Raw genomic sequence first — 27,721 nt, 5'->3', positions numbered from 1 at the left:
CTCAGTCAAACAGACGCATTTGAATCAACGTAATATGTAAATTCTCCATGACCCTGGGGCTATACAGGCACTTTATTTGCTCTGCAAAAAGTAGTTTTTTTTTTCTTGCATCTTGCGTGTTCAGAGAAGTGATTCGATGTTATGTAATACGCATCAAATTTTAATGAAGAGAAAAAAACCCATACCAATTGTTTAAATTAATACAAGCATATGACATATGGTAGATTGATGAAAATGATCCTTAGATGCATTGAAGAACGTTTAATATTTTTTTTTTTTTTTTAATTTTATTCTATTTTATTTTCAAAACTCAGATTGAGGCAAATTTTAGCGTCATACCGTGTTTTCACATTTCGTTCAAACATTTCAGATGTAAGCCTAATTCATGCCGTTTGAGATCGAGCCATGGCTATAGCTTCTGCGACACGAGACATAGCAAGTCTTGACCTTAAAGCTGCGCAGGATGTTATCAAATGTGATCTCTGTTCTAACTCCGTCGAACTGCAATGCAACAGATGTGACGTCAGATTATGTGGACAGTGTGTCTCAAAACACGTGTCAAAAATCCAAACGACTCACGAAATTGTCACTTTTATCGGACGGAAGTCGGATCCAATACTTCCTACGTGTCAGTTTCATCTGAACGCAAAATGCGAGCTGAAATGTCTAACATGTGACTCGGTAGTGTGTTCGAAATGCATTACGACTGTGCACAAGTTCCACGATATTGCAGATTTGATGGAAATTTTCAAGTCCAAATTGGATACAATTCATCAAGATGTATACAATTTAGAAAAAATATGTGTTCCTCAGTACCAAAATATGATTTCTAACACGGAATCTCGCCTGTCCACTCTAGAACCTGAATATCAACTGCTAAAATCAGCCATTAAGAAACATGGACAGGACATACATCGAATGGTGGATGTCGTAACCAAACGGTTTGAAGACGAGGCTGAGAAAATGGAGAAAGAATCAGTGTCAACATTGAAAAATCGCGTGTCGGAACTCTCCAGTCTGCTGACCGACATTCAAGACTTGATCAAGGAAAACAGGCGACTTCTGCAATCAAACGATGTTACAGAAGCAATCTCTTATAATGTTGACATGGGAAAATTCAAAACCGTGAAGTCCGAAATGCCTGTCCCTGTCCCTGATTTTAGGCGAGTTAAAATCACAACGGAAGAGATGTGCAATCTATTCGGGACGTTAGAGACTTCACTGAAAGGTAGCTTTAAAGAGAAATCTGTAAACGTGGAGGCTGACAAGGAGAAGAAGGCGGATAAGGCAGTGAAAGAGGGAAAAGATTTCTTACTGATGCCCAGTTTATCTGCCATCATCGACACCAGTTTCGAACAAGTCCAACGCATTGCTTGTCACGACAAGAATGGTGTTTGGGTAAGTGGAAACAAATCGGACATTGTACGTATTGACGGAGAAGGGAATGTGCTTGAAATCGTACACACAGGTTCGGGATACGTCCCTCACGATCTAGCCGTTAGCCAAGACAAGGAACTCCTCTACTGCGACAACATAGAGCGCACTGTAAAGATGGTTCAGAACAAAAACCAGAGGGCGCTTCTACGGTACGAAATGTGGAGACCTCAAGGTATTTGTGTAACGTCAGAAGGTGGGATTTTAGTTAGCTTGTACAACGAATTAGAAGGACATAGCAAAGTCATGAAGTATGCTATTCAAAGGCAGATAGAAGAAAATCAAGAACTTGCGACTCTACAAACAGTAGAACCAAAACTGAGAATGGTCATTCAATATGATGAGAGGGGAGAAAGCTTGTTCAGATACGCAACCTTCATTGCCGAAAACGTCATCAATAACGATGTATGTGTGTCTGACCACGGGATCAACTCCGTTGTTGTCGTGAGTCAAGAGGGAAAATTCAAGTTCATCTACAACAATGTCCTTTCGCAACGGAAATTTGAAACTTTTTTTCCGTGCAGCATCGCCACGGACAGTCAAGGTCACATCCTAATCGCCGACGGCGACAATGACTGTGTCCACGTGATCAGCAGTGACCGACACTTTCTGTGTTACGTCGACAATTGCGATGTCTCGGGAATTTACGGAATTGATGTGGACTCCTCTGATAAGCTCTGGATTGGGGAGGTTGATACAGGGAAAATTAAAGTCATTCAATATTTGAATGAATGAGAGAAGTGTGTCGGATATTTCTGTAACATAACAATGGCAGAAACACAAATGACTATGCTTTATTCGTCTCCCACTTGGGAGATTTGCGATGACATACTTCAAAATCACTTGGTATGAGTGTCATTGCTGTGGCTAGATTTATCAATGGTACTTGTCAGGGGTGTGATTTTTCCTCTTTTCAGAGGAAATCCTCTGATTTACTCAATTTTCGAAAAAATGAAACACTCTGGATTTGATCTAAAGTGGCACAAAATGATATTTTTCCAGGTAGGGTGAGGTGTTTTCCTCCCTTTTTGACAAGTTTTCCTCTCATTTCTGAGGAATTTAGTCACATCCCTGACTTGTTCATGTATGTAAATATTAGAAATGTCAGTAAATATAAGTCTTCCAAAACTACGGTTTAGTATTATTTTACTATTTTCTCAAAGTTAATATGATCTTCAATCAGTTAAGGAATTATGCAAATAGATATCGACTGCATTCCATTCTCGGCATTCCGAGTTCTGTTCTACTCTATCAGAGCTTCTTGTTTTAATTCCATTGTTTACGCGGTCCCTGCCCCTCCACCACCTGCTTCCGCACCCCCGGCCTCTGCTGCTTCCGCACCCCCGGCCTCTGCTGCTTCCGCACCCCCGGCCTCTGCTGCTTCAGCGCCCCCGGTTCCTGCCTCCGCGCCGGCTCCAGGCTCCGGGGCTTCAGTAGGCTCGGGTGGTTCCGTTGTTGGCGATGTTTCTGAGAAGAAATAGGTCAAATGCACTGTTACACATACAGAATCATTAATATTGTCCTCCAAACTCGTTAATTAGTAACAAAAAAAAGGTCTACAGATCTTCAAAACTCTTCTAGTACTAGTGCATGAAATGTTATAGGCCTACCGTAAATATTTGATATGTAAATATAAAAAAAAACTTGTATACATGTACTTGCAAATGACTGCAAAATAGCCTAAGTCATTATTTCTCCCACCGATGTTGTGTACCGAAGCAAAGGACCTTCGCTGGCTATTATACACTGGGATTATATAGCTAAAGCGTAGAAAACAACACCGCGACAACCACACGTATTACTCAAAGTGAATGGACGTCCATTAGGAGTACCTTTGTTGATCAGAATCCCAGTAGTTTTATCAGTACATAAAATACTAGTCTTCAACACGAGACAACTTTGGTTGACTAACTGTACACTGCAAAAGAATATGAAAATACTAATAAGCATCATACATACTGCCATTATTGGGTGCTTGGTTGACCGCCCCTTGAGTTGGGCCGGGTTTGGAAGTAGTCGTGACCACGCCTCCAGCAGAGGGACCAGCGTTGGTTGTTTTTGTCGTCTTCGTACTTCCAGCAGAGTTAGCTGCGGGAACGACAGGTTTGACTGTGATCTCGGGTGGGTCCGTCGGTTCCGGTGGCTCGGCGGGTTCGCCAGTGGGAGATGCTTTGACTACGAAAATTTCCAAAAACATACTTTTTTAACAAAATGACCAAGGCTCAAATGAGTGCTAATTGGTTGCGATGTGTCCGTCGTTACCTGTCTGTCTGTGTGGTGTTAATCTTGAGCAATTAATCCTGAGACGTTTGTTTATAGGTTGTGACTATTCTTTCAACAAGTGCCCGACTTTGGAAGTAAAACTCATGAGGGTCTTTCGATGAAAACCTTAAGGTATTCGATCCATACCCCCCCCCCCCCCCCAATTTGTTTCAAGAATTATTTGATTTGAAATGCAAAATTTTATATAAAAATGAACATACACAGTGATTCACCGAAATAATTTTCAAAATTGACATAATATAAAAAAAAAAATCTGTTACAGAAAATGCAGTTAATCCCTGAGAAAAACATATTTCTGACATAAAGTCAATTAGAATATAATTTCCAAAGAAAGCTCATGGTGAAAAGATTCCTATTACCATGGTCTTTCAAAATATACAAAGAAAAATAAAGGTCGCCATACAAATTATGAAAATATTTGATGTGTTCTACAAGGGGAGATAACTCTGACCAAAAAATCTAATTCACTATAAACGTCTCACTACATTTCACTATAAATAGATCTGTGCATCAACTACATGTACTAATACTACTCTCTCTCTCTCTCTCTCTCTCTCTCTCTCTCTCTCTCTCTCTCTCAAAATTAGGCTTTTTGTTTTCACGAAAGTATTAGTGCTACATGTACAGATATTGACTTTTATGGATCGGATACCTTAAAAACAGAGGTATCATGGTAGGCATTGACACGATTAAGAACCGTTACTGTAGCATGTATGTAGGTCAAAGTTCGTGGCACTTCACCTACAGCTGGTGAAGGCTCTACATGGGTGAAAAATTCTCGAATGGGGCGTAAAACAACAGAACAATGGTATTGAATATCATTGGACTAGATCAAATCGTGTACTTCCGGCACGGTTGATTGAACTTGTTATAAAGGAGGGAAACTACATCGTCATAATGGCTGACTTCCTTTTTAAACTTGAATGAAAATAATGATATCAGCAATACGTGTACATGCTCCATTTAATTCTAATCGCCTAGCTGGGTAGATCGGTAAGTAAGCTGTCCACTGATAATCTGTAGATTGTGGAGTAGAGTCTACAAGGGGTTTTAATTTTTATTGTTTACATTACTTTTTTTTTTTATTTATTTATTTTTTTTTTACTAAAACTGCATTTTTAACTAAATAAGGTAAATTTAAAAGTTTTCAATTTTAAGATATTGTACACATCCCCCACTTTCCACCATACCTTTCTATGGAGTGATATTCCTCCTTAATGGCTATAGTTAAACGACTGTCGTCCCTATTTCAGTCTCTCTCGATAAATATCAATAATCCAGTAACGCCAGTACTTTTTTTTTTTTTTACCAAATATCAGAATGCACGCTAATTAATGTAAACCCCAGTGAGTACGTATGTACATGTATTAACCTTGTCAGCAAGGGGGGGGGGGGTAAATTGTCAGCAAGGGGAGGTAAATTGAGAGCATCTAAGTCAAATGTGAGGAATAGCCTTACATATTGGGAGAGGTTTTCTGAGTTGCTAGAACTTGTAACCAATCCCTTTTTGTATATTTGTATGTTCAAATCAAATCAACCTAACATACCAGAGCCTGCTGCTGAATTCGTTCCTGGATTACTTCCCTTGGCCGGCTTCGGTGGGGCTGTTACCTCGGGGGGTTCAGGTGCCTCGGGGGGTTCTGCAGCTTCACCAGCCCCTGAAAAATACATGTGATTAAGGACGATTTCATAAAAAAACAATCATTTTCCCATTTCCTGTTACTCGTGATCACTTCCTATACAGAGACGGGGTAGTTGTTTGTTGTTTCAATAGTATAATAAACTTTTATATTATACAGTAACAATGTACAAATAGTATAATAAACTTTTATATTATACAGTAACATGTGTACAAATAGTATAATAAACTTTTATATTATACAGTGACATGTGTACAAATAGTATAATAAACTTTTATATTATACAGTAACATGTGTACAAATAGTATAATAAACTTTTATATTATACAGTAACATGTGTACAAATAGTATAATAAACTTTTATATTATACAGTAACATGTGTACAAATAGTATAATAAACTTTTATATTATACAGTAACATGTGTACAAATGCGACAAAAAACTATGTTAATATATATATAGTAAAACTTTCTGCGTACGATTTATGAAAATTCGCTATAAGCGTAATTCGCAATTACGTTTATGATTGAATTTTACTGTTTTCGTCACACTCAACAATTTTCCAGTTATCTGGTGGCGCCCAGTTTTTATTGGTGAAAGAGAGAACCCGGATACCTGGGAAGAGACCACCTACCTTCCGCAAGTAAACTGGGAAGCTATACGTTTATGTAATTCGATTATAACGAATTCTGCCACGGTATAAAACTGGTTTGTTCTACATGTATAGAGGTGCAACAGATAGCAGCATTCAGCACACACACACACACACACACACACACACACACACACACACACACATATATATATATAAAGTCAAAAAATAAAATCCAATACTTTTTTAAAATTTTATTTTTTGACTTTATTCTACCCCGATACCAAGAAAAAAGAATTTATTGAATATATATATATATATATATATATATATATATATATATATATATATATATATATATATATATATATATATATATATATATGGAGAGAGAGAGAGAGAGAGAGAGAGAGAGAGAGAGAGAGAGAGAGAGAGAGAGAGAGAAATCGTACTTACCTGCAGTCGGGGAGGACTTTTGACTGTTGACAATGTGACACACGAACAGACACACCAGCATTAACCTCCACATGTTTGTTTCTTGTACCGAGCTCTGTTCTGAAAACAAAGACGTTTCTTTAAAATTGATATTTAGGTCAAACTATGCTGTCAATACAGAGTGTTCACTGACAGAGTGTCAATTTTTTTTTTTTTTTTTTTTTTTTTTTTTGTAATTCATTTATTTTTTTGCTTTCACAATAAATAAACATTTACATATTAACAATATATGATAATATAGTATATACATATTTCAAGCAAGTACAAACATATATGTGTATATTTAGGAGTGCATATGTACATGTATAATGTGAAAGGTATTTAATTTCGAAAAGATGGGGAGAGAGAAGGAGAGACAGAGAGAGAGAGAGAGAGAGAGAGAGAGAGAGAGAGAGAGAGAGAGAGAGATAAGGGGAGTAAGGGGAAGAATTTTGCCTGGTCTACTGATCACTCTCAATCATTTCAGATGAAGCAATTGTTATTTGTTAACTGTACATAATTAAAGCAAATCACATATATTCTGCCAGTATTTCTCATATTCAGTATATTTACAGCTTTTTAGCAACATAGATTTTTCTATATAAAATCTATCAATGATATGTTTTTTGACAGCACAAACATTTAGTTTTGGAGCCATTTTATACCTACTTGCAAATATGTCAAATTTTAATGACCACAACCCCCCCCCCTCCCTCCGAAAAAATAATAATGATATGTTGGGTTACGTTAAGGACATGAGTGACGTTCTTAATAATATATAATTTTTCGTGACATTTCACGTGCAATTCACTTGCATGGTATCTCTTTCCTACAAAGAAAATTACCACGTGTGTATCAGAGTTAGCATATTTTCATAGTTCCTTGTTGTTCCAAGTAAAACGGTAAAATCAGCTCCTATGTATTATTTAATGAACGCTACCGTAGCAAAGAAAGAGAACATGATCTTCGGAACAATCGGGTCCGTCCGGGTCCGGGTCCCTCGCATTAGTAGTGTCTTTCTGTCTACTTAATTAAGTTGTCATAAAAGTTAAAAACTTAAAAGTTGTTCATATTTATTGTAATATAAAAATACGTCAGAAAGACAATAGTAAGGTGATCTAACCCATGAACTACTCAGGTCAATATACATATAATAGTAATATTACTACACTATGAAATTTAAACTTATTTTGGAAATCATACAAGAAGTTTTCATATCGAGGAGATGAAAAAATAATTTTAGACAAAAAGTCAGAGATGTCACGCATGTCTTCAATACACATAAATTCGCTAGAAGTTATTACATTGTAGGCTTCATTTTTAATGAGAAATAAACAGAATAAAGAAATGTTCGTGTGCTCGTCCACTTCCCCTTTGAACAATCTGTACACCCATACCCTGACACATTGTCAGTATTAAAAAATTACACACGAGAATAATTGAACGTTACAGTTTACAAATGTACGAAGACACGTTTAGTATGCAATCAACTTTCAGTAAGCAGTGGACTTTTAATGCGGTAATTTCTACAGTAAGTGTGACCCATTCTCCATCCCCACCCACCCCACCATATTTTTTTTTAACTCCAATTTTAAAACATCTACTGTGACTTACCAAGCTCCCTGTGAATTCCAATCCAGCTCTCTCTTAATGATACCTTTATCAACAGCACTAATTATCTGTCTTATTTATATAAACTCATTTCTAATTACACGTTATGAATACTGTCATTATAAAGTTAAGGATAAATCAGGGGATAATTTGACAGTTCGTGCATTCCGCGAGGAAAATGGACACCAGTTCATAAAATAAATAGCAGTTTCTCGTTTGGTTCGTTAGCTAGGCATAGTCGATAAAAGTTTTTTGATACAAGCTCAAGCTCTCAAGCTCTCTCTCTGTCTCTCTGTCTCTCTGTCTCTGTCTCTCTCTCTCTCTCTCTCTCTCGTTATAACGCAAAAGGGGGCGTGAAGAACGCAGATTGAAAGACGCTATAAAGCTAAAAAGGCGTAATTACGCCAACAAATTACGTCATTACGCCTTTCTAAAAGCCGACATTACTCCTATATTATATATACACCTTGGTATAATATTTAAGTCACTTTGAGTTTGTTTGTTTTTTGCGGGGGGGGGGGGGTTATTATTATTTTACTTATTTATTTTTTGTTTATGTGTGCTTGTTTCATTCTGGACATGGGTTTAGTTCAAAGTGTATATATATGGGAGTCGATGTCCACCTCCCTTCTCCTTTTAATTTTACAGAAGAAAACTTATTGTACACATGTATATACAATTAGAACTTAATTAGGTTTTTATGAACATACATGTACACTCTTCCTATGAATGAGAATATATACACATTTTTGGGCAGATTGGTACCATTCATTATTTTGGGGCCAGATCTAGTTCTGAAGTTCACTGAAAAAACTTCCTTCCGATGTTCAAGAGAAGAAATATCTCACCTGAACCCAAATTTTCAGAAGAGTCAATTTAGCATAGTTATTAAATTTGATTGACTCATTGGTTTAACTATTACAGATCAGACACAAATCAATTAAATTTATTTAGGGTGATGCATAAAGACGAAAACAATTTTAAAGAATTCAAACTGAAAACTACAGTTCAACTTTGCCTTATAAATGCATATTTTCCAACTTCATTACATGATGTTGTTTTTTTTGTTGGGGGGACATTAGCTGCAATAATGTAGCCCTCTCTGATTTTTTTTTTTGGATAGGGCTACATTATTGCAGCTAAGTGTAATCTTCCATCATTATTTTTTTCACCCGTTTGGGGTTTATAGTCAGGCTCGTAGCTGCCAATACACAAGTACGCAGTTTTATATTTATATATCCGTTAAAATATAATTTGTGCCTAAAAAGTAACAGCATTATGTAATACCAGTTTATAATTTAATCGTTATCATAATGTATATCTGCCGAAATTTTTTAATCAGTATTTTTTAATCAGTTTAGGCTCTTGAGGATTGGATCTCTAATTCTTTATCTGTAAAATATTTGTACAGTACATTTAGACTGAAATTATTACTATCAAACTCAATTTTAAGAACTGGATTGTCATAGATTTGTCAAGTTTATAATTAACATAGATAACATAGATAATTACGCAGACGCCAAATTTTTCTACATTCCTCTTTGAAATTGTTTTTATGTGAGTATACCATGTTACAGGCATGCACTGATTTCAGCTACGTAGTAAATCTTTTCTTCATCCATCTTCTGGGCAGCTGAATCATCTATCTTCCTTAGTAAAGATTTGAAACTGTCTTCCTCCATATTCAACTAAAGATAGAAAAGGTCTATAGAATGATTCGTCTATTTACAGATAAGCTTGACTTTCAAATCGCGTAATAGTGCTTTTTACGTGTCATAACGCATTTTCACTTTGCGTTATTACGCCTTTTTTCGCGTTATAACGCCTTTTCATTTGTGTTATTACGCCTTTTTCGCGTTATAAGGCCTTTTCACTGTCCTTTATTACGCCTTTTGTTCGCGTTATAAGGCCTTTTTACTTTGGTTTATTACGCCTTTTTTCGCGTTATAACGCCTATTCACATTGCGTTATTACGCCTTTTTTCGCGTTATAACGCCTTTTCACATTGCGTTATTACGATTTTTCGCGTTATAACGCCTTTTCACTTTGCTTTATTACACCCTTTTTTCGTGTTATAACCCTTTTCACTTTGGGTTATTACACCTTTTTTCGCGTTATAACGCCTTTTCACATTGCGTTATTACGCCTTTTCCGCGTTATAACCCTTTTCACTTTGCGTTATTACGCCTTTTTCGCGTTATAATGCCTTTTCACTTTGCGTTATTACGCCTTTTTCGCGTTATAACACCTTTTCACTTTTCGTTATTACGCCTTTTTTCGCGTTGTAACGCCTTTTCACTTTGCGTTATTACGCCTTTTTCGCGTTATAACACCTTTTCACGTTGCGTTATTACGCCTTTTTCGCGTTATAATGCCTTTTCACTTTGCGTTATTACGCCTTTTTCGCATTATAACGCCTTTTCACTTTTCGTTATTACGCCTTTTTTCGCGTTATAACACCTTTTCACGTTGCGTTATTACGCCTTTTTCGCGTTATAACGACTTTTCACGTTGCGTTATTACGTCTTTTCCGCGTTATCTATAACACCTTTTCGCTTTGCGTTATTACGCCTTTTTTCGCGTTATAACGCCTTTCTATTTATTTTTCCCCATAGTTTGACCCTAATAGGCTTTCGTAGGTCCCTCGTCTATTACGGGAAATTTTTAATCAACCTGGTCCAAAAACGTTCACATCATTTTTAATTGCGTTGATATGAGAAGCACTTTGTCATATATAGACATGCAGTTAAAACATATATTATAAACGTAATTATACGATCATTTTCTTTCTTTAAATGCTAAAAGAATTTCATTTAACGAGCTCTGAATATGCATGAGAATATTTAAACTAAATTGAGAATGTATAAAAACTAAATTGAGAATGTATAAAAACTAAACTGTAGTGGACAAGACGTCAATAATTCTTACTATGCATCACAATCTAATTAAAATTAGATGTTTGATCCGCTCGCGTACTCGCATACATAACATCTAACAACATCCCATGGAGGGTCACGTCAGAGGTCAAATTTATGTAAAAATATCGACCAATCATTGCGAAGACGGAAGAACCTTTTGTGACCAATGTATGCGAGTACGCGAGCGGATCAAACATCTAATTTTAATTAGATTGTATGCATCACAAACAGTATGGACTAAAATCACGATTTTGATAACTTAAAATGTACAAATTTCTATTCGTAATTAAGACACGAGAGTTGTAAGGATTTGTTAGCTCATTTAGACCCCCCCCCCCCCTCCCCATATGTACAAAACAAATCATACTACTGTAAGCCTTTCATTAATTGAAGATTGCAAATAATAATGGCTTTTTAATGATCGCAGTGATTGTGTCAAACGAACCGTGATTTATAATCCACATAATACACAGAAATCCAAAAATAACAACTAATTAACTTAGCAGTGTAGATGTGCTATCTCAGTTGATTGCTTGCTACATTTTTTGACTTTGTCATAATCATTATCATTTTAAATCGCATGTGCAATTTAAACTCCCCTCATTCAATTTCTACCATTCTTTAGAAAAGGGCGTAATTCATAATTGATGAATTCGGAAACAGGTAGTTTGGGTGTTGGGGGGTGGGGTGGGTGTTTAGGGGTGTCACAGTTAGGGCATGGCTATCTAAATTCTAAAATTTTAAGAAAAAAGTTGCGGTACACTTCTGGCACACTGTGCCACTAGTCACATAGTGCGTACTGCTAGCGGCATTAGCTGCACACTTCTGGCAAACAGCTCTGGCATACTGATTTGTTTGTCGCAAACTTGCGGAACATTTGCAACAAACTTTGCAGTTTGGTAAGGGCATCCATTCTTACATGTATTTCGGAAGTGCGTGGTGATAGATGAGGTATGAACGAAACGTAAACCAAAATTTGGCAGGAAAAGCCGAGTTTGTTATGGAGGCACACAGTAGTATAATAGAACTTACATGCCCAATGATTTCGCCTTTGATATCCTTACATGTACAAGTTGTAATGGTGGCTAATTCCTCGTGAGTGCGATTCAGGAGTGAACAATGTGCGTATGAATCTTGATAAATATAGTGACTTCATTTGAACGGGTGTGAATTTATGACGGAATATGCCACCGTGTTCATACCGTTAGGCATTCTCAAAAATGAACTTTATTTCTTTTAAAGTGAATACCTCTAAAAGTATCTCGACATCAAACCCATTCACAAAGATTTATCATCATTGTTTTATCATTATTTTGTATGCACATGTAAATGTCAAATCGCATATTATATATGTTTATGCCATAACCATAACACGATTCTGATTTATTAATGTAAAATAGGAGACGGATTTCTATAAGTGCTAGCACTTGTTTCCGAATTCTGTTCATTTTGCATCTGTTTGTATTTTTCATGCAATGCTTCATTTAATAAATATAGTTTAAACCAAAGATTTTTAATTAAGGGTTCTACATACCATATAATTATATACAATGTATTTTTGTAATGCATTATTTAATTATATAAAGAAGTATTAATATATAAACATTTATAGGCACTGACAGATTTTTAGAAACCAGGCGCGTAGCCAAAAAATAAAATGAAGTGTACGCAAAATATAGCAATGGGTCTTAGGGCCGCCATGCAGCCCCCAATGGGTGAAGGGCAAAACCCTGGTAGGGGTCTAGCGGTGAACCCCCGGAAGCTCCTGAGTTTTACCAATGAAATCATCACCTATTTTTGTGCATAGAAACAGGGTTTCTTGTCAATTTCCAAACCCAAAAGAATTATTTTCTAAAATGTTCTATTGTGCCAACTCACCGTGTGTACTTGGACTGACTTTACATTCGTTTTACGATTTCCCCATATTGTTTTCGACTGTATGATATATACTAAGTACATACATGTACATACATGTACGTGTATGGTAAATGTTACTGATAACAAAGAGTATCCTAATCTGTCTAAGTACATTTGTACTTGTACTTATATGATGTACATTAAGGTCGTACTCTATATCGTCATAGTGGCTGACTTCCTTTAAAAACATGGATGAAAAAATTGATATCAGCAATATTTGGCTTTTCCTTTTCCATTTAAATACCTTGCTGAGTAGTACTTATATGATGTACATTAAAATTAAATTGGATTGAATGAGCATTATGATGCTGATTAAATCATAAACTGGGATTAAATTGACGACCATCGTGTCCACCCTCACGGCACATTCAGTCACCAGGCAACGATACACGAGGCACGTTTGGTCGTCGGCAACTAAACGTACCGCATGCATCTTGATTATCGCCGGGCGATGTGCCGAGGCGACCGAAGGTGCCGTAACAGGCCCTGCCCAAGGGACTGAACCCTTGACCCATGAATTTCACAATTTTGGTAGAGAGAGTCATGAACATCATAATCATGCATTAGTTTTTCTCAAACATCGTATATGGGAGTAGAGAAGAAATTTTTTAATACATTATCACTATATGCATGGTCATATTAACCCCTCCCTAGGGCCTGAACCCCTGACCCAGGGGCCACGAATTTCATAATTTTGGTAGATGTAAATTGGTCAAGTTCTCAATATATTGAATGGACAGTATATCCCTATTTCCAGTGTCACCCTTGATCTTTAACCATGTGACCTCAAAATCAATAGGGGTCATCTACTCCTTAAGATGTACCAGTATCCCAAGTTTGATGTCTGTCAAGCAAAGGGTTCTCAAGATATTGAATGGACATTATATTCCTATGTCCAGAGTGGACTGACTTTTCACCTAAAAACCAATATTAAACAGACAGTATCTTCCTATGTCCAGTTTGACCCTTAACCTTTAACCCCCAAATCAATAGCGGTCACCTATCTTCCTATGTCCAGAGTGGATTGACCATGTGACCTCAAAATCAATAGGGGGTCATCTACTCCTGAAGATGTACCAGTGTACTAAGTTTGATTCTGTCAAGCAAAGGGTTCTCAAAATAATGAGTGGACAGTATATCACTATGTCCAGTCTGGCCTTTGACCTCAAAATCAATAGGGGTCATCTTTTTAAGATGTACCAAGCTTGATGTCGGTCAAGTAAAGGGTTCTCTTAACATTGGATAGTTAGTATATTAATATGTCCAGTTTGACTCTTGACCTCAAAATCAATAGGGGTCATCTTCTTTTTAAGATGTACCAGTGTACCAAGTTTGATCTCGGTCAAGCAAAGGGTTCTCTAAACATTGAGTGGTTAGTATATTCCTATGTCCAGTTTGACCCTTGACCTCAAAATCAATAGGGGTCATCTACTCCTCACACTGTATCAGTGTACCAAGTCTGTAAAGGAAAGGTTTCTCAAGATATTGATCGGACAGCATCTTCCCATGTCCAGAATAGATTGACCCTTGACCTGAAAATCAATTCAATAGGGGTCCTCTTCTACTTACTCGTAACCAACCCAAATATGAAATATTATTACGATGAAGTGAATGGTTCTCAAGATATTGAGCGGACAACATGTGGTCTACTGACCAACCGACATAATGGTGCAAAGCAATATTCTTCGAAAAGGGGCATAATGATATGGAAGGAGTGACAAAAAAAACCTACCAAAACTGGGTATCTTAACTGCAAGATTGTCAAGATTATCCTCATCTGTTTGCAAATTTTTCAATGTATGAAATTTACCAACTCCAGGTGAAAAAGGGCAGTTACTTATGACCTGGAAACTGTTCTTTAATTTCAACAGTCCACTTTGCTTGACCTATTGACCCCAAATTAAATAGGAATAATCCTCATGCCATGACAAGTTTTTGTAATAAACATATTGACTTCAGGTGTTAAGGTAAATTACTCGAAGCCAAGATAATGTTGTTGTTTTTTTTATTGTATTGTATTATTCATTTCCAAAAGCAGCACTGCTTATAGGTGGCAAATAACATATTACAATAATAACATACATGAAAGAGACATCAATAAGGTATAATAAAAAATTGTAAGCACAAAATAGAGCATGTGTCTCAAATATAAAGGACATGATTATTGATATGTTTTGAGGATAAACCTCTCTATGTTGTGGTCGCTGATTTCAGTTTACAAGCTTTATATAAAAATGTCCCCAAATTACACATAACACTTTTATTTGTATTTGAGTACAGTTGTAATAATTTATACACTGACAGGTTTTCATAATAATATTTATCAAAATATAATTTTCTTAGTTTTTCATACAAAGGACAAATAAATATAAAGTGATATTCGTCTTCAATATCTCTATTTGTAGATAATTTACATGTTCTGTTACAACAATGTTTTGTTATATGAGGTTCCAAATCTGACCAATGCTAAGAATTTGAAACAAGAGGCCCATAGGCAACATTGCTCACCCGAGTCACTCTGGCCCATATCTAAAGATTTCCATATATATTCTCATGTAAAACTTTTGTCCCTATTGTGGCCCCACCTACCCCCGGGGACCATGATTTTTACAAACTTCAATCTGCACTATGTCAGGAAGCTTTTGTGCAAATGCAAACTTCTTTAGCCCAATGGTTCTTAAGGAAAAGTTTTTAAAATAATTTTTCTATTTATTAGTTATGTAAAACTTTGATCCCCTATTGTGGCCCGATCCGAACACTAGGGGTCATGAGTTTAACAAACTTGAATCTGCACTATGTCAGGAAGTTGTCATGTAAATTTCCACATTCCTGGCCCAGTGATTCTTTAATGATTTTCCCTATATATTTGTATGTAAAACTTTGACCCCCTATTGTCGCCTCATCTTACCCCCGGGGGCCATGATTTTAACAAACTTGAATTTGCACTATGTCAGAAAGCTTTCATGAAAATTTAAGCATTTCTGGCCCAGTGGTTCTTGAGAAGATTTCTTCATGAACCCACCCTATTTTTTGCACTTTTGTGAATATCTCCCCTTTGAAGCGGGCATGGCTCTTCAATTGAACAAAATTGAAAGCCCTTTACCTAAGGATGCTTTTGGCCAAGTTTGATTATAATTGGCCAAGTGGTTCTGGAGAAGAAGTCAAAAATGCAAAAAGTTTACAGATGGACAGATGACGGACAACAAGCGACCAGAAAAGCTCATTTGAGCTCAGGGGAGCTAAAAAGTGAACAGGTTTACATGAAAAAACACAACATTTTCTAAAAACAAAATTAAAGGATTAAAAAAATGTCCACCATATAGGTTTGATAAGACGATGCCATCATACAACTTCATTGTGAGATTTTATAATACATATCAATAACTTAGATCTGTTATCAATAGGGTTTGTTATTTGTTGTGCTTTAGAAGTTTGACATCCATTACAGAATTAATTTGACATCCAGATAACTTTTATAGAGATGGGACAGGAAGTGAAGTCTGGGGTGGAGTGTCGACATTTGAAATTTCGCAATCTCTGTATCATTCTTCACCCATCCTGACAGATGAAATAAGTTTTAACCATTTACCTCGATACTTTGAAGTCTCTAACTTGGCTATAAACAATAGTATTCATTGTAAATATTTGATTTTTTTCACATTTCCACTAGAATACTCAGCAACAAACAAGTTGTCACTTTTGTCCACACATAAACCGAATGGATTCCTCAGATCACAGTTATCTATATAGCGGAGGAACTGTCCATTCTGGTCCAGGATGTGGATACAGTTGTTATTAAAGTCTGCTGTCAGGATCTGACTCTGAATGTCTGTTGTGATTCCATGGACACTGAATGCATTGTTTTTGGTAGTAGAAGAGTGACCAGTGTATCTAAATCGGAGTTTTCCTGCGTGATTGACCACCACTACTGCACCAGCTCCACAGTCAGCCACACAGATATCCAGGTTTCTGTTCTCACTGATGTATTTAATTTTACTATTTCCTGAATATAGAGGCTTTCCCTCATCATCATACTGGATTGTTTGTTTCTCTGTGGAACCTGAGTAACGGACAACTTTGGATTGTGTTGTATCATCACTGTATATGGTAACCAGGATATCACCAGAGGAGGTGACACAGAGATTGGTAGGTATCCAGTCCTGTAGTCTGATCACCTCCTCTGTCTGTCCACTCTTCACTTTATTCACAGTCCCACTAGAGTACACTAGATCCCCATCACTTGTCACTGCTATATCAGCTGGCCATTCCCCTGATTTTGTTTTGATTGTATTGGTAACTGTACCTTGAACATTAAAGCATTTCATATCACTGACTTCTGCACTTGTCCAGAATTCTTCTTCACTCAGACAGGTAACATTGCGGAGTTTTTTATACCCAGTATTTATTGTAGTGACAAGCTCTGGTTCATCCATAAGAACTTTCATCAGTGTGCAGCCATCTTCATCTGTCATAAATGATAATGGTATCAAAGATCCCAGTGACTTGTAAAGCTGTTCACTGTCTATCGTGTTTGGTCTAAAGCAAATGGAGAAATAAATTTACTGAAATGAGATAAAAACAATTTATAATTGCCTTGAAGATACATCAGGTGAAAATAAAACAAACAAGAGGCCCATGAGCCTTAACGATCACCCGAGTATCATATACAGGGGGGCTCATATTTATATTTACGTGTCTCAATTTGCGCACATGTGTAACCCTTTTTGTCTTTAGAAGACAAATCCAAGTTAATTTTCCAACTTTTATTACAAGTACAGATTTTACCAACAACTCTCTAACTCTTTCTGCTTCTGTTTTTCTTCTCTCTCAAAGCACAAAATACATGAGTATTCATATTATTTTCCAAGGACAAACAATTCCAATTGACTCTGTCCACCTATGACACTTAGAAGTAAAAAAAAAAAATTCCAATGTTCTTGCTTAAACAGACAATAGAACTGTCCATCCTTGTGCTAAAAATACAGGTACAGAGGTTGTAAAATACGACCTTCGCGGACAATTTCTTAATGAAGTAGTAATTTCAATCTACGGTATCACTGCATGTGAGGTTATAATTACAACAGTTGCTTACAGAGCAATTACAAAGTAAGAGTTTCAATTTTCCGCATCTCTTCACATATAGAATTGTCAAAACAACAATAAACCAAGCAAAGGTATAATGACCTTTAATTGAGAAAAACAAAACAAACATCCCCGTACATCATCATCTGGTTACATGTTTATGATCTTTCAAAATATGCACACAATACCTATTAATTTACAGAAGGAAAAATGGAAGTCTGAAACAAATAAATCATTTTGACACTACCCCCCCCCCCCCCCAAAAAAAAAACCACTACCTGACCCTTGAATTGCACTATTTAAGAAGAGGGCATTGTGGTTATCATAGCCATATATTTATCTTGCATGTCACTGGGAAAGTAGAAAAGAAAAAATATAAATTTTCATATATTTTCACTATAGGCCCATATTGGGCCTGCCCTAGAGCTTGAATCTCTGACCCAGAAGCCATGAATTTTACAATTCAGGTAGAGAACTGCATGGACCTCATAGTTATAAATACATTTAGTTTTTCTCAAATACATGTGGCAGCTAGTAGAGAAGGTTTTCAAAGATTTTATGCATTTTCTCTATAGGGTCATATTGGCCCGTACTAGGACCTGAACACCTCACCCAAGGGCCATGAATTTCACAAATTTAATAGAGGGTTTCATGGACATCATAACCATACATTTAGTTTTTCTCCCACATGTGTGGGAATAGAGAAGAGTTTTGAAAATTTGATTTTTTTGCATATTTTGCCCCGCTCATGAGGCCCAAAGGGAGGTTTTATCATAGATTTCACAATTTATATTCCTCCTATCCTATAAATGCTTCAAACCAAAAATGGTAATCAATGATTCACCTTGTAGTTTTCAAGAAGTTAAAAATGTAAAATTGTTAACGTATGAGGTACAATGCACGCCGACTGATGGCAATAGGTCACCTGAGTTTAATCAGATGACCTAATAAAATGAAGTGAATTCCAAATGGTTTGTGACTCTTTCTGTAGAGAGTGATATACATGTATCTTTAAAAAAATTTTTAACAGAAAAGTTAAAGCATACTATAAAACCTGGACTAGCCTGGCCTCAAAATTGGCCTGGCCCCAATTTTGGTCTCTAATTATGCTTCATCCCAAATTTTGGCCTGGCTTCAAATTTGGCCTCTAAAATTTTTTTTTGGCCTCAACCAAAAAAAAATTAATTCTATTTTAATTTTTTTTTTTTAAAAATACTATAAAACCTGGCCTGGCCCCATTGGCCTGGTCTGGCCTCAAAATTGGCCTGGCCCCAATTTTGGCCTTCAAATATGCTCCATCCTAAATTTTGGCCTGGCCTCAAAAGTTGGTCTTGCCTCAAATTTGGACTCTAAAATTTTTTTTGGCTTCAACCAAAAAAAAAAACTTAATTCAAAATTTTGATTGAATTCATTGATTTATTATTGGTTTTAGTTTTTCAAAGTCATAGCAGATAAATGATATGTTTCTGTTGTTTTGTAAATGTGCACTTTAAAATAATCATGAACTACCACCAATCTGATTGATTTTATTGAATATCTATTGATCAGTTTATTGATTAAATCATTTTCTTTCCCTTCATATCTGTATGTACTAGTACACACCAAAACAGATTGCACAACTAATGAAACAATTGGCATATTGATTTTCCCCCCAGAATTGTGATTGATTTCATTGATTTATTATTGGTTTTAGTTTTTAAAAGTTGTAGAAATAAAATGATATATGTACATTAGAATAAACATGAATTACTACCAATCTGATTGATTTATTGATGTTTTGATCAATTTTAAGGTATTTGAGATTTTAAATCTATCGGGTATTTAGTGCTTTCATTAAAATGGCAGATCTTGTCAACAGTTGGTGCTGCTGAGGAAAAATAAGTCGTGTAACATCTACACGAAGAACATTATTAAAATATGAGGAAGTAGTGTATAATTGATGTGAAATTTTAATTGACAGGTCTGATTATTTTAAAATGCACATATACAAAGCAACAGAAACATATCATTTATCTGCTATGACTTTGAAAAACTAAAACTAATTTTATTATTCAATGAATTCAACAGAAATTTTGAATTTAAATTTTTTTTTTTTTTTGGTTGAGGCCAAAATTTTTTAGAGGCCAAATTTGAGACCAGGCCAAAATTTGTTATGGAGCATAATTAGAGGCCAAAATTGGGGCCAGGTCAATTTTGAGGCCAGGCCTGCCAATGGGGCCAGGCCAGGTTTTCTAGTATGCCTTCGACATCTTAGTGTTTGTGTAAATAGCATTGAGTCCCCATACCCGCTTGTCAGGTTGGGATGTAGGGGCAGTTGTAAAAATCCTGACTAAAAGAATTGAATAAATGTGTTGAACCAGAAAAAACAAGAGGCCCATGGGCCACATCGCTCACCTGAGTCACTTTGGCCCATATCTGAAGACTTTCCATATATATTTGCATGTAAAACCTTAGTCCCTATTATGGCCCAAACTACCCTTTGCAAACTTGAATCTACACTATGTCAGAAAGCTTTCATGTAAATGTCAACTTCTTTGGCCCAATGGTTCTTGAGAAGAAGATTTTTAAAGCTTTTTCCTATATTTAATATTAAAACTTTGACCCCCCCCCCAATTGTGGCCCCATTCTAACCCCCGGGGGCCATGATTTGAACAATCTTGAATCTTCACTATGTCAGAAAGTTTTCTTGTAAATATCAGCTTTTCTGACTCAGTGGTTATTGAGAAAAAGATTTTAACTATATATTTGTATGTAAAACTTTGATCCCCCTTGTGGCCTCATCCTACCCCCAGGGGCCATGATTTGAACAAACTTGAATCTGCACTATGTCAAAAAGTTTTCATGAAAAAATCAGCTTTTCTGGCTCAGTGGTTCTTGAGAAGAAGATTTTTCCTATATATTTGTATGTAAAACTTTGATCCCCTATTGTGGCCCCATCCAAGCCCCGGAGCCCATGATTTGAATAAATTTGAATCTGCATTATGTCAGGAAGCTTTCATGTAAATCTCAGCTTTTCTGGCTTAGTGGTTCTTGAGAAGAAGATTTTTAAAGTTTTTCCCTATATATTTGTGTGCAAAACTTTGATCCCCCCTTGGGGCCCCATCCTATCCCTGGGGGCCATGATTTGAACAAACTTGAATCTGCAATATGTCAGAAAGTTTTCATGTAAAAATCAGCTTTTCTGGCTCAGTGGTTCTTGAGAAGAAGATTTTTCCTATATATTTGTATGTAAAACTTTGACACCGCCCCCCCCCCCCCCCACTTGTGGCCCCATCCTACCCCCCGGGGGCCATGATTTGAACAAACTTGAATCTGCACTATGTCAGAAAGTTTTCTTGTAAATATCAGCTTTTCTGACTCAGTGGTTATTGAGAAAAAGATTTTTCCTATATATTTGTATGTAAAACTTTGATCCCCTATTGTGGCCCCATCCAACCCCCTGGGGCCATGATTTGAACAAACTTGAATCTGTATTATGTCAGGAAGCTTTCATGTAAATCTCAGCTTTTCTGGCTTAGTGGTTCTTGAGAAGAAGATTTTAAAAGCTTTTCCCTATATATTTGTGTGTAAAACTTTGATCCCCCCTTGGGGCCCCATCCTATCCCCGGGGGCCATGATTTGAACAAACTTGAATCTGCACTATGTCAGAAAGTTTTCATGTAAAAATCAGCTTTTCTGGCTCAGTGGTTCTTGAGAAGAAGATTTTTAAAGATTTTTCCTATATATTTGTATGTAAAACTTTGACACCCCCCCCCCCACTTGTGGACCCATCCTACCCCCGGGGGCCATGATTTGAACAAACTTGAATCTGCACTATGTCAGAAAGTTTTCTTGTAAATATCAGCTTTTCTGACTCAGTGGTTATTGAGAAAAAGATTTTTCCTATATATTTGTATGTAAAACTTTGATCCCCTTTTGTAGCCCCATCCAACCCCCAGGGGCCATGATTTGAACAAACTTGAATCTGCATTATGTCAGGAAGCTTTCATGTAAATCTCAGCTTTTCTGGCTTAGTGGTTCTTGAGAAGAAGATTTTTAAAGTTTTTCCCTATATATTTGTGTGTAAAACTTTGATCCACCCCTTGGGGCCCCATCCTACCCCCGGGGGCCATGATTTGAACAAACTTGAATCTGTACTATGTCAGAAAGTTTTCATGTAAAAATCAGCTTTTCTGGCTCAGTGGTTCTTGAGAAGAAGATTTTTAAAGATTTTTCCTATATATTTGTATGTAAAACTTTGATCCCCTATTGTGGCCCCATCCAACCCCAGGGGCCCATGATTTGAACAAACTTGAATCTGCATTATGTCAGGTCGAAGCTTTCATGTAAATCTCAGCTTTTCTGGCTTAGTGGTTCTTGAGAAGAAGATTTTTAAAGTTTTTTCCTATATATTTGTATGTAAAACTTTGATTCCCCCTTGTGGCCCCATCCTACTACCGGGGGCCATGATTTGAACAAACTTGAATCTGCAATATGTCAGGAAGCTTTCAGGTAAATTTCAGCTCTTCTGGCCCAGTGGTTCTTGAGAAGAAGATTTTTAAATGACCCCACCCTATTTTTGCATTTTTGTGATTATCTCTCCTTTGAAAGGGACATGGCCCTTCATTTGAACAAACTTGAAAGCCCTTCACCCAAGGATGCTTTTGGCCTAGTTAGGTTGAAATTGGCCCAGTGGTTCTGGAGAAGAAGTTGAAAATGTGAAAAGTTTACAGACAGACGGACAGACAGACGGACGCCGGACAAAATGTGATCAGAATAGCTCACTTGAACCTTCGCTTCAGGTGAGCTAAAAATGACTTTGACATCTTAGTAATTTTCACGCGTAGGAAAAATCGTGTTGTGGGGAAAAGACTGTAGCTAAAGTATAACCACGTTTCTTGCAAAAACATTAATGCATTTAATTGAGACATTTTTCAGCAATAGCATCAATTAATTTCTTTATTAAGTGTATTATTGTAGTCAAGATGTCTTACCAAAGAAACACAATCTGCTGAACCAATTTCGGATCAGTCGTGTCACATGCGTAATATTGAACTTAGTTTTAAACTTTGAGCAATATTTCAGTTCATATTGGTGACACTCTACGTTAGATATAAAAAGCACACATTTTTTATAATCTCAACAAACTTTTTTTTTTAATTAGAAAATTGAGATTGTTAATATAGTACGCATTGTGTCTAGATTTACTTCTTGAAAGTAATATTTAAAATGTATACCGTAGTTTATTCAACTTTAGCATATTTAATTTTAGAACTTTTTTTTTCCATTCCAATTTTCCCACCCTGCCAAATCCGCAAGAAAATGGCGAGAAATTTTTATTCCGTGTAGATATAATATCATATCATGAACAGCCTCAGAGAAAGATAATTATGAATGCTAATGAAGAGAGTTTTGAATGCCGCATTTTGGCTATGTCTAAATGTGAAGCTTTGAATATTGTTCATATTAAACTAGTATCTGCTTTTGTTTTTATTTCTACAAAAACTAGGTATATCTTAAATGGAATAAATATACAGACATACTGATTTAAAGTATGAGACCGATTGAATGTAGGATCGGATCAGTCAATGTTCGAATCGGCATGCAGTCGTTTCAAACATCTCCGTGATTCGGAACTGGCGGTGTGATGCAGAATGAACATATGAACTTGGGATTGGAAAATGTAAAGACCTGTGACATATACAGCAATGTTCAGATAATTCAAATGATTTTTCATTTGAGAATCTTCTGATCTTCTCACAAGAAGATTGAAACCTAAATGATCTTCGTTGAACCGCCAGCAATCGTTAATGAAAATGTGATCCGGAACTAGGCAAATGACAGCATATTTAGTCTTGAAATAGCAATTACACATGTATGTACATGTACAAATACAATTTTAAATGCATTCACTGAATTTTGTTATTCATTTCTTCATCAAATAATGAACTTCTATACACAGTGCTTTGAACACGTAAACTAAGCAATATATTATCACATTTGGGGTATAAACAAAATGTCTTACAGAAACACCGCCTGTAAATTTGCATGTACTGAATTATCAATATGTGTATTCAAAGGGGCATTGGCTGTCATTTTGTCACAAAAACTTTAATTCCATAAAAATTGCTCAATATATATTTCAGCAATAACAGCACGATTTGATTATTTCAAACACTTTTTATCCCCAAAGCAGGCACATGAATTATGTACATAATTTTTGATAATTGAATAAAAAATGTCTTGTAAGCCAATTATTCTTCCATATACATTTCGTTACACCAAAAGCGGTTATCTAACAAAGTCTTGTTAGGGTTTCTCTTGTTTTTGTGCAAAACAAATGTTTTTATTACCGGGTAGTCATTTTTATATATTCCTATGCCAATGAGAAATTTTGAGTTAAAAAAAAAATACCATCACTTTCAAAGCTATAAATGTCCCTTTTAAAAATAATAGAATATTGTTTATTTTACATGTTCAGGTGATTTTGAATATATTTTTCATGGTTTTAGAATACAAAAGCTTTTTTTTTTTTTTTTTAGAATACAAAAGTTTAAGAAAGAAAAAAATATAATCGCTCACTTTGTTCTTTTACCATACCGCCTGAAAATTATGTTGGCTATTTTCGAAGCCATTGCAAACGGCCACCATTTCATATTTTACCTTCTCAACACTGAAGAGTTCCGATAGTTTAGGACGCCTTCAAATAGATTGATTAAATGTTACACAGTTTTCTTTTTATTGCTTTTAATTTTTATGCTTAAATACTTTGTACAAAGTAATTGTCAACCAGTAAGTTCTGCATTTTCAATCATAGTACAAATTGTCATGAAGTAGTATATCGGAACTCTCCAGTGTTGAGAAGGTAAAATATGAAATGGTGGCCGTTTGAAATGACTTCGAAAATAGCCAACTTGAATTACTGTGGGATTTACACCTTGTAAAGGTAAGAAATGCATGTTTCATTGTGATAGGGAGTTAATAAGATGTCTAAGGCGAAAAGTTGAAGCGGACAAGAAATTCAATTTAACCCATTTTAATCGCAACAAGCGGCCGAAGTTCAGGCAAGATTTCCCGAATCACTTTATGTGACACTGGTCTGAGATTCGGAAGAGGCGTCAGTCCAAATATCCAGCCTCGACGAATCTCGCTGAGATTATGGTTCTTGAGAAGAAGATTTTTCCTATATATTTGTATGTATAACTTTGACACCCCCCCCCCCCCTACTTGTGGCCCCATCCTACACCCCGGGGTCCATGATTTGAACAAACTTGAATCTGCACTATGTCAGAAAGTTTTCTTGTAAATATCAGCTTTTCTGACTCAGTGGTTATTGAGAAAAAGATTTTAACTATATATTTGTATGTAAAACTTTGATCCCCCTTGTGGTCCCATCCTACCCCCCCCCCCCCCCCCCCCCGGGGCCATGATTTGAACAAACTTGAATCTGCACTATGTCAGAAAGTTTTCATGTGAAAATCAGCTTTTCTGGCTCAGTGGTTCTTGAGAAGATTTTTCCTATATATTTGTATGTAAAACTTTGATCCCCTATTGTGGCCCCATCCAAGCCCCGGAGCCCATGATTTGAACAAACTTGAATTGATATAAAGTATACCAAAAGTCTAGAATTCTACACCATGTTATTTTATTCATTGTCGTTTAGTTGCACATTCCTCCTGTATATACGTTTTAAGATCAATTCTATGTAAAAATCAAAGAAATCAGATAGGGTCTGGCCACTCAATGTCACAGATTTCTTTGATTTTCACAGTATTAACTTTACTTGCACCATCTTACATAATTTCAACCCCACCACCGAATTTCTACCATCCGTTGCCATGGAAACCGACAGCAGTCTATGAGGGCTAATTGAACTGCAAAATTCAGCCCGTTTTGCCCATGTTTTGTCCTTGTGGTATGTAAAAAATTGAAAAAGACAACTAATTTTCTCCATAAATCTCGATTCCCCATAAAATTCCCTCCTTATTTATGATATCTATATCCACCTATAGTAAAGAGTGTGTTACTGACCGCTGTACCAATGTATTATAATTTGGCACTTTGCCAAAAAGTGATTTTTTGTTGGATTTCATTGATGAATTTAGATAATTTGGAAAATACATACAGCATACTCAACTGCCATCAAAGGATGTCCATAACAAAGACTCTTAAAGTAAGATTCAATACATTTTACTAGCATGTGAGTTTACACCAAATGACTGGGCAAATATATTTTATCCCTCTCTAAAAATTACATATATCAAACCCTTATACATCATAAAAATAATTATTTCTATTGTTTCCAAGGATTAAATAAATACAAAAAAATTTCTAAAAGCTAGAACCTAGCTCAAAATAATTTTTACAATTGTTGTTTTTATAAACAATAGCGTTTAATTTTTGATTATTCAAAATATAACATACATGTGCATATCTTGTCCAGCTGTTGTGAGAGGATCGGTTTCCATGGCAACCGTTGCTAAGTCAAACCTTTGCATGTCCTTTTTGTTTTATATCTATCATAATATTGTTACACACAAAGTTTCATAAAAATCTGTGACATACCGTGGCCACTGAATTTTGATAGTTACATAGAATCAGTCTTAACAGTTACAAACTTTTGGTATACTTTATATCAATTTGAAGGTTTGCTTGAAAAAGTAATAAGTAAATGGGCTTATTTTTGGGGTCCTCGTGTTGATTGTTAACAAAAGGTCACCGATTCTGGTCAGTCACCGAAATAGGGCAGTCGACGATACACGCCATTGTAGGTCTACACACCCCCTGAAGATAAAGCTGGTCAGCAGATTCCCACTTTCGTTTTAACATAATTTGCATATTATTTCTAAATAATCAGATTCATGGATAAAAAGTACATTTAGATGACGAGTTATTCTTCCAGTAATTAATCATAACGTTACCTGTAGCAGTACACTTCTTTAGTAAGGTCTCATTGCACTTCTCTGTGTGTTGAACGGCATGTCGTGTTTGGTGTCACCTGATCTGAAGGCTTGGAGACTATCAATCTCTCACCAGAGGGCGCATTACGCTAGTGGAGCGTAGCGGGAACGATAACTCTGGGTAGAGATTGGGAGACTATCTCAGGTGTCATTCTGAAATTTAGAGTTATCTCTCTTGTCTTAGGTTAGCGGTAAATGGGTGATTTCGGTAAACGTAGTACGGCCGAAAGCCGAAAGTCCCGGATAACGATTTTTGCATGATTTCTCTCTTAATAGTCGATAGAATGACATCAAACTATTGTGATAACTGTTTGTGACCTATTAAACAAGAATCATATAACTTTTTGGGGGAATTCTGTAAAGAAGATACTGAACCAGAGTTTTCAGATACCAAAAAGCGGTAGATCTAGTACGTTTTATAAATGCCGAAACCCGAACACGGTCGCCGATCTTTTGATCTACCGATAGTCCGCGTTTTAGCATTATAGACAATATTGAATGAGACTGAGTTCTAGATATCTAAGGTAACTTAAATAAATCACACTTGCACATATGGTGCATTTATATGCGCATTTTCTTGTGTCACCCTACATATTATTTGTAATTATACATGTGTAGTCCACGCACATTTTTGCAATATTTCAATCCACTTTGATATATATACAATATAAATAGTGTGCTTCTTTTTAAACTTCAGTTGTTGAAGCATATTCGTTATTGAATTAATTGAATAATTTTATAATTCAATTACTATTTTGATGCAGTGTAGGCTACTAATGCATACGAAGTGTGATTTAAAGTAATCATATGTACATGTAATTTATATGTAA

The 27,721-nt window shown here is 36.1% G+C and overlaps 2 protein-coding genes across 8 annotated transcripts; one reads left to right on the top strand and one right to left on the bottom strand.

Moving 5' to 3' along the window:
* Positions 1–363: 363 nt before the first annotated feature.
* LOC125655148 (translation initiation factor IF-2-like) lies at positions 364–27,010 on the bottom strand. Of its 7 annotated transcripts, XM_056142989.1 has the most exons (6): positions 26,853–26,979; positions 6,407–6,505; positions 5,265–5,375; positions 3,394–3,609; positions 2,807–2,901; positions 364–2,758 (listed from the first exon to the last, which is right to left on the bottom strand). In XM_056142989.1, the coding sequence occupies exons 2-6, from the start codon at positions 6,477–6,479 to the stop codon at positions 2,714–2,716; spliced, it is 540 nt and encodes a 179-aa protein (XP_055998964.1). In that variant the 5' UTR covers positions 6,480–6,505; positions 26,853–26,979; the 3' UTR covers positions 364–2,713. The 7 variants fall into 7 exon arrangements, with proteins under 7 accessions (XP_055998964.1, XP_055998960.1, XP_055998963.1 ...); XM_056142985.1 differs by having other exon boundaries at positions 364–2,901; XM_056142988.1 differs by lacking the exon at positions 26,853–26,979 and adding an exon at positions 24,595–25,319 and having other exon boundaries at positions 364–2,901.
* On the top strand, positions 406–2,565 carry LOC130047615 (uncharacterized). Its single transcript, XM_056142972.1, has one exon. The coding sequence runs from the start codon at positions 406–408 to the stop codon at positions 2,167–2,169; it is 1,764 nt and encodes a 587-aa protein (XP_055998947.1). The 3' UTR covers positions 2,170–2,565.
* Positions 27,011–27,721: the final 711 nt, after the last annotated feature.

The sequence above is a fragment of the Ostrea edulis genome, chromosome 7, assembly GCF_947568905.1.
Source record: "Ostrea edulis chromosome 7, xbOstEdul1.1, whole genome shotgun sequence".
Lineage (NCBI taxonomy): Eukaryota > Metazoa > Mollusca > Bivalvia > Ostreida > Ostreidae > Ostrea > Ostrea edulis.
The sequence above is the reverse complement of the archived record's forward strand: the minus strand, read 5'-3'. Positions and strand labels throughout refer to the sequence as shown.

Coding starts and splice junctions, on each gene's coding strand:
- LOC125655148 (XM_056142983.1), bottom strand. CDS start 17,342: ATGACAGATGAAGATGGCTGCACACTGATGAAAGTTCTTATGGATGAA.
- LOC130047615 (XM_056142972.1), top strand. CDS start 406: ATGGCTATAGCTTCTGCGACACGAGACATAGCAAGTCTTGACCTTAAA.